This window comes from Entelurus aequoreus, linkage group LG09, assembly GCF_033978785.1.
Source record: "Entelurus aequoreus isolate RoL-2023_Sb linkage group LG09, RoL_Eaeq_v1.1, whole genome shotgun sequence".
NCBI lineage: Eukaryota > Metazoa > Chordata > Actinopteri > Syngnathiformes > Syngnathidae > Entelurus > Entelurus aequoreus.
The window spans coordinates 3613371-3628736 of NC_084739.1; the positions used below are offsets into that span (position 1 = coordinate 3613371).

Genomic DNA, 15366 nt, shown 5'->3' on the forward strand with positions numbered 1-15366 from the left:
CCACTTAAATACTTGTGTTCTTATTACACGCCTCGAAGGCTGGAATAAGTCCAGAGCCCCTAGAAGGTGAAACAGTGTGTTGAAGTTTGGATGCAGTGTACACCACACGGAATAAAATGATACAAGAATAACTCCAGTGCCCCAGAAGGTGAAACAGTGTATTGAAGTTTGGATGCAGTGTACAACAAACACAATAAAATGATTAAAAAAAAGTAAGTCCAGTGCCACAGGATTGTGGGTGAAGGGTCTTGCCCAAGGACACAAGGGCTGTGACTAGGATGAGAAGCTGGATTCACACCAGAAACCCTCGAGTTTCTGAACGCTCTAACATCTAAGCCACTTATGATTTCCTGAGTAGTCCATCAAATACTCATCGCCTTGGTGACTTGATTCTCTTATTTCCGCTATTTCATATTTAATCTCATTTTCCTTGACTACATTTCACTTTTCCTTCTTCATATTCTTGCATTCCAAGCTCCAATCTTTAAGATGTTCTTGATATTCTTGCATTCCAAACTTTAATCTTACAATGTTCCTCAAATTCTTGCATTCCAAACTCCAATCTTTAAGATGTTCCTCATATTCTTGCATTCCAAACTTGATTCTTTACGATGTTCCTCAAATTCTTGCTGGATTATGTTTTGTATTTTCTGTTAGTTTTGGACTCCCTCAGTTCCTGTTTTTGTGCACCCTTGAGATTGTTTTTAGTTACCATGGTTACTTATTATTTCCACCTGTCTGATTGGTGTTCGGGACGCTCACCTGTTTCCCGAGCACTAATCAGAGGCATTATTTAAGCCTGCCTTTGCCGGTCAGTCGGCCTGGCTTCTTTATTTGCTACACGCAACCAGTTACGTGAGCATTGCTTGTCTCCAGTCAATGCTAAGTGGTAGCCTTAGCGTCCAGTGCGATCGGCACATTTTTCCTCTGGCTTGTTTTCTGTTTTTGGTACTACTTTGATTTTCGAGAACAAATCATGTTTCTACCTGCACGTCCTGTCCGGAGTCTGCATCCCGGGGGAACGAGCCTTGCAGCAAGCTGCGAACCCCCACACGTAACACTTGCATTCCAAACTCCAATCTTTAAGATGTTCTTCATATTTGTGCATTCCAAAGTCCAATCTTTAGGATGTCCCGCATATTCTTGCATTCCAAACTCCAATCTTTAAGATGTTCTTCATATTTGTGCATTCCAAACTCCAATCTTTAAGATGTTCTTCATATTTGTGCATTCCAAAGTCCAATCTTTAGGATGTTCTTCATATTTGTGCATTCCAAAGTCCAATCTTTAAGATGTTCTTCATATTTGTGCATTCCAAAGTCCAATCTTTAAGATGTTCCTCATATTCCTGCATTCCAAACTCCAATCTTTAAGATGTTCCCCACATCTGCGGTCCCCTCCACGGTTTCTCATTGCATCCCGTTGGGTTGAGTTTTTTCTTGCCCTGATGTGGGATCTGAGCCGAGGATGTCGTTGTGGCTTGTGCAGCCCTTTGAGACACTCGTGCCAACTTCACTGGTTTTGGGTTTTGTATAATCATAAAGTATTAAGCTATATTACTGTATTTAAATATAAAGTTATATTGTTGTATATGATTATAGAGTACTAAGTTATAATGTATACTGTATCATCATACAGTAATAAACCAAATGACTGTATATACTCATACAGCACTGAGTTATATTATTGTACATTATAGAGTACTAAGCCATAGTCAGGTCGGGCTTATACCGCCACCGGTAAGGTGTGCCCCGTGCTACCTGCCGCATTCGGGCAGATGGGGCTCGTAAACCTGGTAAGGCAGCCCATCTAGGAGAAGGAAATCTCCAATCTCAAAACCACCGCTGCCTTGCGGTCAACCCACTGGCGGGTAAGGCTAAGGGAGTAAACCCCGACAGAAAATCAGGAGCCGGAGTTCTGAAGGCGGTTTGATGTTGTAGCGTCATTCCGGCAACTCCTGCGGTGTCGCTGGTGCCAAGTTGTATTGACACTCGTCGCTCCCTTGGATCCACCAGCCATGCGGAGAGGGGGAGGTTGCTGCCTGGACAACAGCTTGCCCTCCATAGTTGGAGAGGTCACTCCAGCAGATACCGGTTCTAAGCCCATCCGATTGGCGAAGGAAACAGGTGCCAGGGGCCATCTCCGTCCGTGGGAGGGACCATCCCAGTGAGACACCCCGCCCCCCTTTCTGGATCTACCCCATCGTCTCCCGAGACGGAAGGATGCCGACTAACTAACCAAGCCATAGTATAATATAACCATAATTTAACAAGTTATATTACTGTAAATCATTGTACAGTACTAAGTTGTAATGTATACTGTATCATCGTCAAATGATAAGTTATATTCCTGAATAAGATTACAGGAAGCAAGGAAAATGACCTCCAGTGCCAACATTTCATAAACGTGAGCAAATCAAACATCTGTGATATTCCGCCCTAAGCTGGAAAGATGTTGTGTTCCACCAAGATGAGAAGTTGACTTCCTCAGGGACCAAGACGTCATGAACATAAATATGAATAACAATATCCTGGCTCCAAGCTCCAAGAGGTGGAAAACAAGAAAGTATTTGGCTCCTGTCACCGCTTGATGTCTTTTTGTCTTTTGTGTCTTTTATTGTCTTGTTGTCCTCTGACACACCTTCAATCAAACTGTTGGTACGTGCCACGATCAAAACAAGACAATCTTTCATTTTCCTTTTATGGACTTTCTTTCTCCGTGCCTTCCAGAGATGACCCTGCGGCCGCACGACGTCGCGATCCCGCCTGTCGGCTCCCGTTACTGCTGAGTCGGCTTAATGAGAGCAGACTCTGTACGTGTGTGTGTGCGAGTGTGTGTGTGTGTGTGTGTGTGTGTCTGCGTGTGTGTGTCTGCGTGTGTGTGCGCGTGTGCGTTTGTGTGTGTCGGTGGGCAGCGAGCAGCCGAGACAAAGAATGGAATAAATAAAGACAGAAGTAATGAAAAGTGCGAGCATGTTGGTCCTCCATGTCGTGCTCAGGACACAACAGCGGACATGTCGGGTCCCCAGTTAACCTGACTCCACAACCTGTTGCCATGACAACCAGACTGCTCAGCCCTGGCCTGCAGAACAGCAACTGAACTGTAAAAATTCGGGTTGTCCCAATACCAGTATATTGATGCCAAAATGTATTTCGATACTTTTCTAAATAAAGGGGACCACAAAAAAAGTCATTATTGGCTTTATTTTAACAAAAAATCTCAGGGTACATTAAATATATGTATTATATATATTTAGTCATTAAATAAAATAGTGAATAATTATGTGTAAGTTATCACACAACTCTTATGCTTAAAGGCCGTTGCTATAGTTATTATCAATTGTGCTGAGGTTTTACTTTTGTCTCTGTGCAAAGGAACAACTTGCAATCTTGGATTGCAAGTCGTCTCATATCAGTGTTCGTGTCCAGACCAGGTCTGCTGACTGCCAAGTGCAAACATAGAGTACATTGACGCAGACAAAGCAGAGACAGGGCGATATCACGAGTGTCAGCACATTTCCATTTCTTAATAATCATATATTGTGTCTAACTGGGGCTGCTGAAATTACTCCCCTTCCTTAAGAAGCAGCCTCAGTGATGTAACCAGGGACCTCCCAAATAAATAGGGGAGCACGTGGGCTGTGCCTTAGAGCGTAGGTTGGAACTGTTCCTGAGTGTACAGCCCAATACGTCTCTCCTCATTGAGCAAAATTGAATCCAATCAATCAATGTTTATTTATATAGCCCTAAATCACAAGTGTCTCAAAGGGCTGTACAAGCCACAACGACATCCTCGGTACAGAGCCCACATACGGGCAAGGAAAAACTCACCCCAGTGGGACGTCGGTGAATGACTATGAGAAACCTTGGAGAGGACCGCATATGTGGGTAACCCCCCCCCTCTAGGGGAGACCGAAAGCAACGGATGTCGAGTGGGTCTGACATAACATTGTGAAAGTCCAGTCCACAGTGGATCCAACACATCAGCGGGAGTCCAGTCCACAGCGGGGCCAACAGGAAACCATCCCGAGCGGAGACGGGTCAGCAGCGCAGAGATGTCCCCAACCGATGCACAGGCTAGTGGTCCACCCAGGGTCCCGGCTCTGGACAGCCAGCACTTCATCCATGGCCACCGGACCTATGCGACTCCCCCTCGCAAGGGACAGGGGAGAAGAGGAGAGAAGAAAAGAAACGGCAGATCAACTGGTCTAAAAAAGGGGGGGTCTATTTAAAGGCTAGATTATACAAATGAGTTTTAAGATGGGACTTAAATGCTTCTACTGAGGTAGCATCTCTAACTGTTACCGGGAGGGCATTCCAGAGTACTGGAGCCCGAATAGAAAACGCTCTATAGCCCGCAGACTTTTTTTTGGCTCTGGGAATCACTAATAAGCCGGAGTTCTTTGAACGCAGATTTCTTGCCGGGACATATGGTACAATACAATCTGCAAGATAGGCAGGAGCTAAACCGTGTAATATTTTATACGTAAGTAGTAAAACCTTAAAGTCGCATCTTAAGTGCACAGGAAGCCAGTGCAAGTGAGCCAGTATAGGCGTAATATGATCAAACTTTCTTGTTTTTGTCAAAAGCCTTGCAGCCGCATTTTGTACCAACTGTAATCTTTTAATGCTAGACATAGGGAGACCCGAAAATAATACGTTACAGTAATCGAGACAAGACGTAACGAACGCATGAATAATGATCTCAGCGTCGCTAGTGGACAAGATGGAACGAATTTTAGCGATATTACGGAGATGAAAGAAGGCCGTTTTAGTAACACTCTTAATGTGTGACTCAAACGAGAGAATTGGGTCGAAGATAATACCCAGATTCTTTACCGAGTCTCCTTGTTTAATTGTTTGGTTGTCAAATGTTAAGGTGGTATTATTAAATAGATGTTGGTGTCTAGCAGGACCGATAATCAGCATTTCCGTTTTCTTAGCGTTGAGTTGCAAAAAGTTAGCGGACATCCATTGTTTAATTTCATTAAGACACGCCTCCAGCTGACTACAGTCCAGCGTGTTGGTCAGCTTTAGGGGCATGTAGAGTTGAGTGTCATCAGCATAACAGTGAAAGCTAACACCGTATTTGCGTATAATGTCACCTAGCGGCAGCATGTAAATACTAAAGAGTGCAGGGCCAAGAACCGAACCCTGGGGAACTCCGCACGTTACCTTGACATAGTCCGAGGTCACATTGTTATGGGAGACGCACTGCATCCTGTCAGTAAGATAAGAGTTAAACTGAATTCTGAACTCTGTTTCTGCATGATTCCTTGCTTCTTGTTGGTTTAATAGATGTCATCAGTGTTTGAACCTGACACATACTAGACAACTTGTCTTTTAGTAGTAAGTAAACAAAAAAAACCTCCTAAATAGTCTGCTGACGTATGCAGTAACATATTGTGGCATTTATCATTATATTATTTTGTCTACATTATGAGGGACAAACTGTACAAAATTATTATTATTTTCTACTTGTTCATTTACTGTTAACTTTCATCACATACACAATGTTGACATTTATAGTTATATATTTTGATAAACAATAATAAACAAATCTTTCAGCACATACACAATGTTGACATTTATAGTTATATTTTTATAAACAAATTTTTCAGCACATACACAATGTTGACATTTATAGTTATATATTTTAATAAACAATCGGAAACAATTATTTCAGCACATACTGAATGTTGACATGTATAATTATATTTTGATAACAACACGCTACTCGTAAACGACGTGTGCAACAACAACAACAACAACAACAACAAACATGGCAGCCGACAGGAAGTTAAATCATGAAATGCAACCACCCTTACAAAAACGATGCATATTTATCCAGTAGAGTCTTGATACCGATGTCCTTGACCTAGCCCCACACATAGAACTTGTAGACCTCCTGTCAGGCTTGCTACTAACGTTTAGTCATGTTTGTGTTTGGGGTTTTAATTCCTGTCCAGCGCTCTTATTTGTAGTTTCTACTTGTGTTTAGAATCACTTCCCGTCTTGGTGATCTTTTTTTGTCAGTATTTCCTGTTTGGTTTTTGTATTTTAAAGCACCTTCCCATCTGTTCCATGTGCTGTCAGCACACAATTAGTTCTATTTAGTCCCACCTGGGTCCCTCCTTCAGGGCTGGATCATTTTACTTTGTTGACTGTTGGTGTGCTGAATCGTTTGTTCCCTGTGACAATTCAATGAGTTCAACCTGCATTCCGCCTGCTATTCTCCGCATCCTTGGGGGTCACGCTGCAAACAACGCTCACCTAACCGTGACAGAAGTGATCCAGCCAGTGAGTGACCCCGCAGAGATTTCTATGGCCCAGCGGCTTGACAAGATGTCGGCACTGATGGCCACATTGAAGAGTTTTCAGCCACTCATCAAGCTCCCTCCCGCCCAGCTCTGTCGTCTGCTGGCCTCTCTGGGGACTTCTGGAATCCATCCCTGGCTCTGTGTGCTGTATTGTTTGTTCCCTGCGTCCTGTGACAATTAAAGTAGTATAACCTGCATTCCGCCTGCTACGCTTGGGGTCACGCCGCAAGCAACACTCACCTAACCGTCCTTCTTTTCCAAGTTTCCATCTGTTTTGCCGTGTATAATGAGCCCAATAGTTCCACATGTACTTGATATGACAAAACCCAGGAGACAAACACGAGGAGACAAAACCCAGGAGACAAACACGAGGAGCCAAACACGAGGAGACAAACACGAGGAGCCAAACACTCGCTGAGAGCCGCTTCTCTCCCGATTGCAATCCCGATCTTTCCTTTACGTAGAGGTCATTAACACAATGACCTCTGGCGCCACCTGCTGCTGTGGAGGAACACTGAGGCTCCAGCAGAGCAGAAGGTGTGTTCAATGCTTGCGTGACAGGACAATATGAGATCTGATGCAAAGTATGAGAATGTTTGTGGGCGTGCATGAGAAGAAGTGGAGAAGATCTTACGGAGACACGCGTTGTCGGTGAAGAAGGTGGTGAGCTTGTCACAGTCGTCCTTGTTGTTGCCGCTCTTGCTGCAGTCGCAGTACGGAGACACGCTGATCTTGGCTGAACGCACAAAGTTTGGAGTCATCACCGTGCCTGCGAGGGACACACCTCATGTCACTGTCTTTCTCATGATGGACACACCTCATGTCACTGTCTTTCTCATGATGGACAAACCTCATGTCAGTGTCTCTCTCATGATGGACACACCTCATGTCACTGTCTTTCTCATGATGGACACACCTCATGTCAGTGTCTTTCTCATCATTGACACACCACATGTCAGTGTCTTTCTCATGATGGACACACCTCATGTCAGTGTCTTTCTCATCATTGACACACCACATGTCAGTGTCTTTCTCATGATGGACACACCTCATGTCAGTGTCTTTCTCATCATTGACACACCACATGTCAGTGTCTTTCTCATGATGGACACACCTCATGTCAGTGTCTTTCTCATGATGGACACACCTCATGTCAGTGTCTTTCTCATGATGGACAAACATCATGTCACTGTCTTTCTCATCATGGCCAAACCTCATGCCAGTGTCTTTCTCATGATGGACAAACCTCATGTCAGTGTCTTTCTCATGTTGGACAAACCTCATGTCAGTGTCTCTCATGATGGCCAAACCTCATGTCAGTGTCTTTCTCATGATGGACACACCTCATGTCAGTGTCTCTCGCATGATGGACAAACCTCATGTCAGTGTCTTTCTCAGGATGGACAAACCTCATGTCAGTGTCTCTCGCATGATGGACAAACCTCATGTCAGTGTCTTTCTCATGATGGAAAAACCTCATGTCAGTGTCTCTCTCATGATGGACGAACCTCAAATCAGTGTCTCTCACATGATGGACACACCTCATGTCAGTATCTTTCTCAGGATGGACAAACCTCAAGTCAGTGTCTCTCTAATGATGGACAAACCTCATGTCAATGTCTCTCTCATCATGGACAACATCATGCCCATGTCTCTCTCTCATGATGTACAACCCTCATGTCAGTGTCTTTCTCATGATGGACAAACCTCATGTCAGTGTCTCTCTAATGATGGACACACCTCATGTCAGTGTCTTTCTCAGGATGGACAAACCTCATGTCAGTGTCTTTCTCATGGTGGACAAACCTCATGTCAGTGTCTCTCATGATGGCCAAACCTCATGTCAGTGTCTTTCTCATCATGGACAAACCTCATGTCAGTGTCTTTCTCATCATGGACAAACCTCATGTCAGTGTATTTCTCATGATGGACAAACCTCATGTCAGTGTCTTTCTCATGATGGACAAACCTCATGTCAGTGTCTTTCTCATGATGGACAAACCTCATGTCAGTGTCTTTCTCATGATGGCCAAACCTCATGTCAGTGTCTTTCTCATGATGGACAAACCTCATGTCAGTGTCTTTCTCATGATGGACAAACCTCATGTCAGTGTCTTTCTCATCATGGACAAACCTCATGTCACTGTCTTTCTCATGATGGACAAACCTCATGTCAGTATCTCTCTCATGATGGACAAACCTCATGTCAGTGTCTCTCTTATGACGGACAAACCTCATGTCAGTGTCTTTCTCATGATGGACACACCTCATGTCAGTGGTCAGGCCAGGTTGAACACACACTCACCAATCAGACCCGAGTACGCCAACAGACAGTCTGCATAGTTCTCCCTCAAACAGCCAGAAAGTGATCGTGGTTCAGGCTGGCAGTTGGCGAAGAAGTCAGCCAGACGTGATCTGCAACACACACACACACACACGCACACACACACACACACACACACACACACGCGCACACACACACACACACACACACACACACACACACACACACACACACACACGTTATTTGGGTGTTATTTGTGGTCATGTTATACAAACCCCAAAAGCAGTGAAGTCGTCACGTTGTGTAAATGGTAAATAAAAAGAGAAAATCCTTTTCAACTTATATTCAATTGAATAGACTGCAAAGACAAGATATTTCATGTTCACTCTGGAAAACTTTGTTATTTTTTGCAAATATTAGCTCATTTGGTATTTGATGCCTGCAACATGTTTCAAAAAAGCTGGCACAAGTGGCAAAAAAGAAAGAGAAAGTTGAGGAATGCTCAACAAAGACTTATTTGGAACATCCCACAGGTGAACAGGCTAATTGGGAACAGGTGGGTGCCATGATTGGGTATAAAAGCAGCTTCCAGTCATTCACAAACAAGGACGGGGCGAGGGTCACCACTTTGTCAACAAATGCCTGAGCTAATTGTTGAAGAACAACATTTCTCAAGAAGGAATTTAGGGATTTCACCATCTACGCTCCGTAATATCATCAAAAGGTTGAGAGAATGTGGAGAAATCACTGCAGGTAAGCCATGATATTACACACCTTGGATCCCTCAGGCGCTACTGCATCAAAAAGCCACATCAGTGTGTAAAGGATATCACCACATGGGCTCAGGAACACTTCAGAAACCACTGTCAGTAACTACAGTTGGTCTCTACATCTACATCTGTAGTTAGTCCTGCAACGAGCTTCTACCTGCAGATGTAGTTAGTCCTGCAACGAGCTTCTACCTGCAGATGTAGTTAGTCCTGCAATGATCTTCTACCTGCAGATGTAGTTAGTCCTGCAATGAGCTTCTACCTGCAGATGTAGTTAGTCCTGCAATGATCTTCTACCTGCAGATGTAGTTAGTCCTGCAATGAGCTTCTACCTGCAGATGTAGTTAGTCCTGCAATGATCTTCTACCTGCAGATGTAGTTAGTCCTGCAATGAGCTTCTACCTGCAGATGTAGTTAGTCCTGCAATGAGCTTCTACCTGCAGATGTAGTTAGTCCTGCAATGAGCTTCTACCTGCAGATGTAGTTAGTCCTGCAATGAGCTTCTACCTGCAGATGTAGTTAGTCCTGCAATGAGCTTCTACCTGCAGATGTAGTTAGTCCTGCAATGAGCTTCTACCTGCAGATGTAGTTAGTCCTGCAATGATCTTCTACCTGCAGATGTAGTTAGTCCTGCAATGAGCTTCTACCTGCAGATGTAGTTAGTCCTGCAATGAGCTTCTACCTGCAGATGTAGTTAGTCCTGCAATGAGCTTCTACCTGCAGATGTAGTTAGTCCTGCAATGAGCTTCTACCTGCAGATGTAGTTAGTCCTGCAATGATCTTCTACCTGCAGATGTAGTTAGTCCTGCAATGAGCTTCTACCTGCAGATGTAGTTAGTCCTGCAATGATCTTCTACCTGCAGATGTAGTTAGTCCTGCAATGAGCTTCTACCTGCAGATGTAGTTAGTCCTGCAATGATCTTCTACCTGCAGATGTAGTTAGTCCTGCAATGAGCTTCTACCTGCAGATGTAGTTAGTCCTGCAATGATCTTCTACCTGCAGATGTAGTTAGTCCTGCAATGAGCTTCTACCTGCAGATGTAGTTAGTCCTGCAATGATCTTCTACCTGCAGATGTAGTTAGTCCTGCAATGAGCTTCTACCTGCAGATGTAGTTAGTCCTGCAACGAGCTTCTACCTGCAGATGTAGTTAGTCCTGCAATGAGGTTCTACCTGCAGATGTAGTTAGTCCTGCAATGAGGTTCTACCTGCAGATGTAGTTAGTCCTGCAGTGGTCTTGCAGCTCCAAGCAGTTTGGTGTGTGCTTGTCCTCGTAGGAGCAGGCGGGCACGATGGTCTGTCTGCGCCGCTCTGAGCACGCCGTCTGGTCCCCTGCTGGACACGAGCAGAACAGCATGCCGTAGCTGTGCTTGGCGGGCACCTGTGGTCACATGGTCATCTTCTTGGTCACATGACTGCAAAACATCTTCACACAACTCTAACAATAATAAAGTTGTTCTTGTTTTTATTACTCGTTACTACTTATTATTGTTTATTTGTTCTTGCATTTCTTAGTTAAATAATTATTGGGAATAGTATTGTTTTATTTGGATTATTATTACTATTTTTTGTCATTATTGTCGTATTAATATTTTATTATTGTTAATATTATCATCATCATTATATTAAAATCATAGTTATCATGTTTAGTATTCTATTGCTAAAATTATTATTATTATTATCATTTTATGATGATTTTGTTTATTTTTGTGCTGTTCGAGTTCATGAGAGGATGTTGTTGTGTTGTTGTTGTTGTTGTGTTGTTGTTGTGGTTGTGTTTGCTTGTTCAGCAGGTAAACAATGAATCATAAAACAACACATTTCTGCTGCTTCCTCCTCTTCTGTCTTTTGTGTGTCTGGGTGGTGTTATTTGTGTGGTGTTTTATTGTGTTGTGTTATTTGTGTGGTGTTTATTTGTGTGTTGTTTTATTGTGTTGTGTTATTTGTGTGCTGATGTGTGTCAGTGTTGTGTTATTTGTGTGGTGTTTTATTGTGTTGTGTTATTTGTGTGCTGATGTGTGTCAGTGTTGTGTTATCTGGGTGGTGTTTTATTGTGTTGTGTTATTTGTGTGCTGATGTGTGTCAGTGTTGTGTTATCTGGGTGGTGTTTTATTGTGTTGTGTTATTTGTGTGCTGATGTGTGTCAGTGTTGTGTTATCTGGGTGGTGTTTTATTGTGTTGTGTTATTTGTGTGCTGATGTGTGTCAGTGTTGTGTTATCTGGGTGGTGTTTTATTGTGTTGTGTTATTTGTGTGCTGATGTGTGTCAGTGTTGTGTTATCTGGGTGGTGTTTTATTGTGTTGTGTTATTTGTGTGCTGATGTGTGTCAGTGTTGTGTTATTTGTGTGGTGTTTTATTGTGTTGTGTTATTTGTGTGCTGATGTGTGTCAGTGTTGTGTTATCTGGGTGGTGTTTTATTGTGTTGTGTTATTTGTGTGCTGATGTGTGTCAGTGTTGTGTTATCTGGGTGGTGTTTTATTGTGTTGTGTTATTTGTGTGCTGATGTGTGTCAGTGTTGTGTTATCTGTGTGGTGTTATTTGTGTGGTGTTTTATTGTGTTGTGTTATTTGTGAGCTGATGTGTGTCAGTGTTGTGTTATCTGTGTGGTGTTATTTGTGTGTTGTTTTGTTGTGTTGTGTTTTTTGTGTGCTGATGTGTGTCAGTTTTGTGTTATCTGTGTGGTGTTATTTGTGGGTTGTTTTGTTGTGTTGTGTTTTTTGTGTGCTTATGTGTGTCAGTGTTGTGTTATCTGTGTGGTGTTATTTGTGTGTTGTTTTGTTGTGTTGTGTTTTTTGTGTGCTGATGTGTGTCAGTTTTGTGTTATCTGTGTGGTGTTTATTTGTGTGGTGTTGTATTGTGTTGTGTTATTTGTGTGGTGTTTTATTTGTGTGCTGATGTGTGTCACAGCATTGTGTTATTTGTGTGGTGTTTATTTGTGTTGTGTAATATGTGTGCTGATGAGTGTCACAGTGTTGTGTTATTTGTGTGGTGTTTATTTGTGTTGTGTTATTTGTGTGCTGATTGATGTTACAGTTTTGTGTTATTTGTGTGGTGTTTATTTTTGTGGTGTTATTTGTGTGCTGATGGATGTCATAGTATTGTGTTATTTGTGTGGTGTTTTATTGTGTGGTATTTATTTGTGTAGTGTTAATTTGTGTGGTGTTTATTTGTGTATTGTTTATTTGTGCAGTGTTTATTTGTGCAGTGTTTATTTGTGTGGTGTTTAATCGTGTGGTGTTTATTTGGGTGGTATTTATTTGTGTTGTGTTTATTTGTCTGGTCTTTATTTGTGTTGTGTTTAGTTGTGTGGTGTTTTACTGTGTTGTGTTATTTGTGTGGTGTTTATTTGTCTAATGTTTATTTGTGTATTGTAAACTTGTGTGGTGTGTATTTGTGTATTGTATATTTGTCTGGTGTTTATTTGTGTTGTGTTTATTTGTCTGGTGTTTATTTGTGTGGTGTTTATTTGTGTGGTGTTTATATGTCTGGTGTTTATTTTTGTATTGTTCATTTGTCTGGTGTTTATTTGTGTGTTGTTTATTTGTCTCGTGTATATTTGTGTTGTGTTTATTTGTGTGGTATTTATATGTGTGGTGTTTATTTTTGTATTGTTTATTTGTCTGGTGTGTATTTGTGTGGTGTTTTGTTGTGCGGTGTTTATTTGTATGGTGTTTATTTGTGTGATGTTTTATTGTGTAGTGTTTATTTGTATGGTGATGGGAGTCACATCGTTGTGTTATTTGTTTGGTGTTTATTTGTGTGATGTTTATTTGTCTAATGTTTATTTGTGTATTGTAAATTTGTGTGGTGTTTATTTGTGTATTGTTTATTTGTGTGTTGCTTATTTGTCTGGTGTTTATTTGTGTGGTGTTTATTTGTCTAATATTTATTTGTGTATTGTAAATTTGTGTGGTGTTTATTTGTGTGTTGCTTATTTGTCTGGTGTTTATTTGTGTGGTGTTTATTTGTGTATTGTTTATTTGTGTGTTGTTTATTTGTCTGGTGTTTATTTGTGTGGTGTTTATTTGTCTAATATTTATTTGTGTATTGTTTATTTGTGCGGTGTTCATTTGTGTGGTGTTTATTTGTGTGGTGTTTTTGGAAGGAGAGGAGGGCGTGGTCAGCGGGCGCCATGTAAGGGGTGTGTGGGGTGTGTGTGTGTGTGTGTGTGTGTGTGTGTGTGTGTGTGTGCGTGTGTGTGGGGTGTGTGTGTGTGTGTGGGAGGGGGTGTATGTGGGGGGGTGTATGGGGGGGGTGTGTGTGCGTGAGGGGGGGGGGTGTATGGGGGGGGGTGGGGTGTCTTGCCTTGTCAAAGAAGTGTCTGAGGGCTTTGTGACACTTCCTCTTGTTGCACACCTCGGCCGTGGACACTCTGCTGGTACACGGGCTGATGTAGGCTGAGCGGTACTTCTTGCACGTGTCGTTCAGGTTGCACGCCTTGGCCGCGTTCAGACACTTGTTCTCCCGGGCCAGCGCCGGCTCACCTGCGGGCCAAACTCACTTTTATTTTCTCTTCCTCTAACACGTAATAAACTCTCATGTCATCAACTCATCTAAGACGTAATAAACTCTCATCTCATGTCATCAAAGAAACTTTCCAAGGTGACCAAAATATGATATAATCACAGACATAATCGAGTACTTCGTCACAAAGATGTACAAATGTAAATATGATATAATCACAGACCTAATCGAGTACTTTGTCACAAAGATGTACAAATGTAAATATGATATAATCACAGACCTAATCGAGTACTTTGTCACAAAGATGTACAAATGTAAATATGATATAATCACAGACATAATCGAGTACTTCGTCACAAAGATGTACAAATGTAAATATGATATAATTGCAGATATAATCGAGTACTTTGTCACAAAGATGTATAAATGTAAATATGATATAATTGCAGATATAATCGAGTACTTTGTCACAAAGATGTACAAATGTAAATATGATATCATCACAGACCTAATCGAGTACTTTGTCACAAAGATGTACAAATGTAAATATGATATAATCACAGACATAATCGAGTACTTCGTCACAAAGATGTACAAATGTAAATATGATATAATTGCAGATATAATCGAGTACTTTGTCACAAAGATGTATAAATGTAAATATGATATAATTGCAGATATAATCGAGTACTTTGTCACAAAGATGTACAAATGTAAATATGATATCATCACAGACCTAATCGAGTACTTTGTCACAAAGATGTACAAATGTAAATATGATATAATCACAGACATAATCGAGTACTTTGTCACAAAGATGTACAAATGTAAATATGATATAATTGCAGATATAATCGAGTACTTTGTCACAAAGATGTACAAATGTAAATATGATATAATTGCAGATATAATCGAGTACTTTGTCACAAAGATGTACAAATGTAAATATGATATCATCACAGACCTAATCGAGTACTTTGTCACAAAGATGTACAAATGTAAATATGATATAATCACAGACATAATCGAGTACTTTGTCACAAAGATGTACAAATGTAAATATGATATAATCACAGACATAATCGAGTACTTCGTCACAAAGATGTACAAATGTAAATATGATATAATTGCAGATATAATCGAGTACTTTGTCACAAAGATGTACAAATGTAAATATGATATAATTGCAGATATAATCGAGTACTTTGTCACAAAGATGTACAAATGTAAATATGATATCATCACAAACATAATCGAGTACTTTGTCACAAAGATGTACACGCGTAAATATGATATAATCACAGACATAATCGAGGACTTCATCACAAAGATGTACAAATGTGAATATGATATAATCGCAGATATAATCGAGTACTTTGTCACAAGGATGTACAAACGTAAATATGATATAATCACAGATATAATCGAGTACTTCAAACGTAATGAGGGTGTTGCATCACACTTGCCTTCATACTTGACTCACGACTCAAGAGTTAAAGGTCATCTATTAAATGTCCTATTAAACAAGAA

General features: G+C 41.3%; 1 protein-coding gene across 2 annotated transcripts in view; it reads right to left on the reverse strand.

Annotated features, from left to right (window-relative positions):
• Window positions 1–15366, reverse strand: part of LOC133657068 (GDNF family receptor alpha-1-like) — a 149331-nt gene that overhangs the window by 12539 nt on the left and 121426 nt on the right. The window contains exons 4-7 of one of the 2 annotated variants that reach the window (XM_062057974.1): window positions 13729–13856; window positions 10581–10753; window positions 8625–8734; window positions 6954–7088 (exon numbers count right to left, since the gene is read on the reverse strand). In XM_062057974.1, the coding sequence (XP_061913958.1) occupies window positions 6954–7088; window positions 8625–8734; window positions 10581–10753; window positions 13729–13856 (546 nt within the window). Of the gene's footprint in view, window positions 1–6953; window positions 7089–8624; window positions 8735–10580; window positions 10754–13677; window positions 13857–15366 lie in introns of both variants that reach the window. The other variant, XM_062057973.1, reaches the window with a different exon arrangement.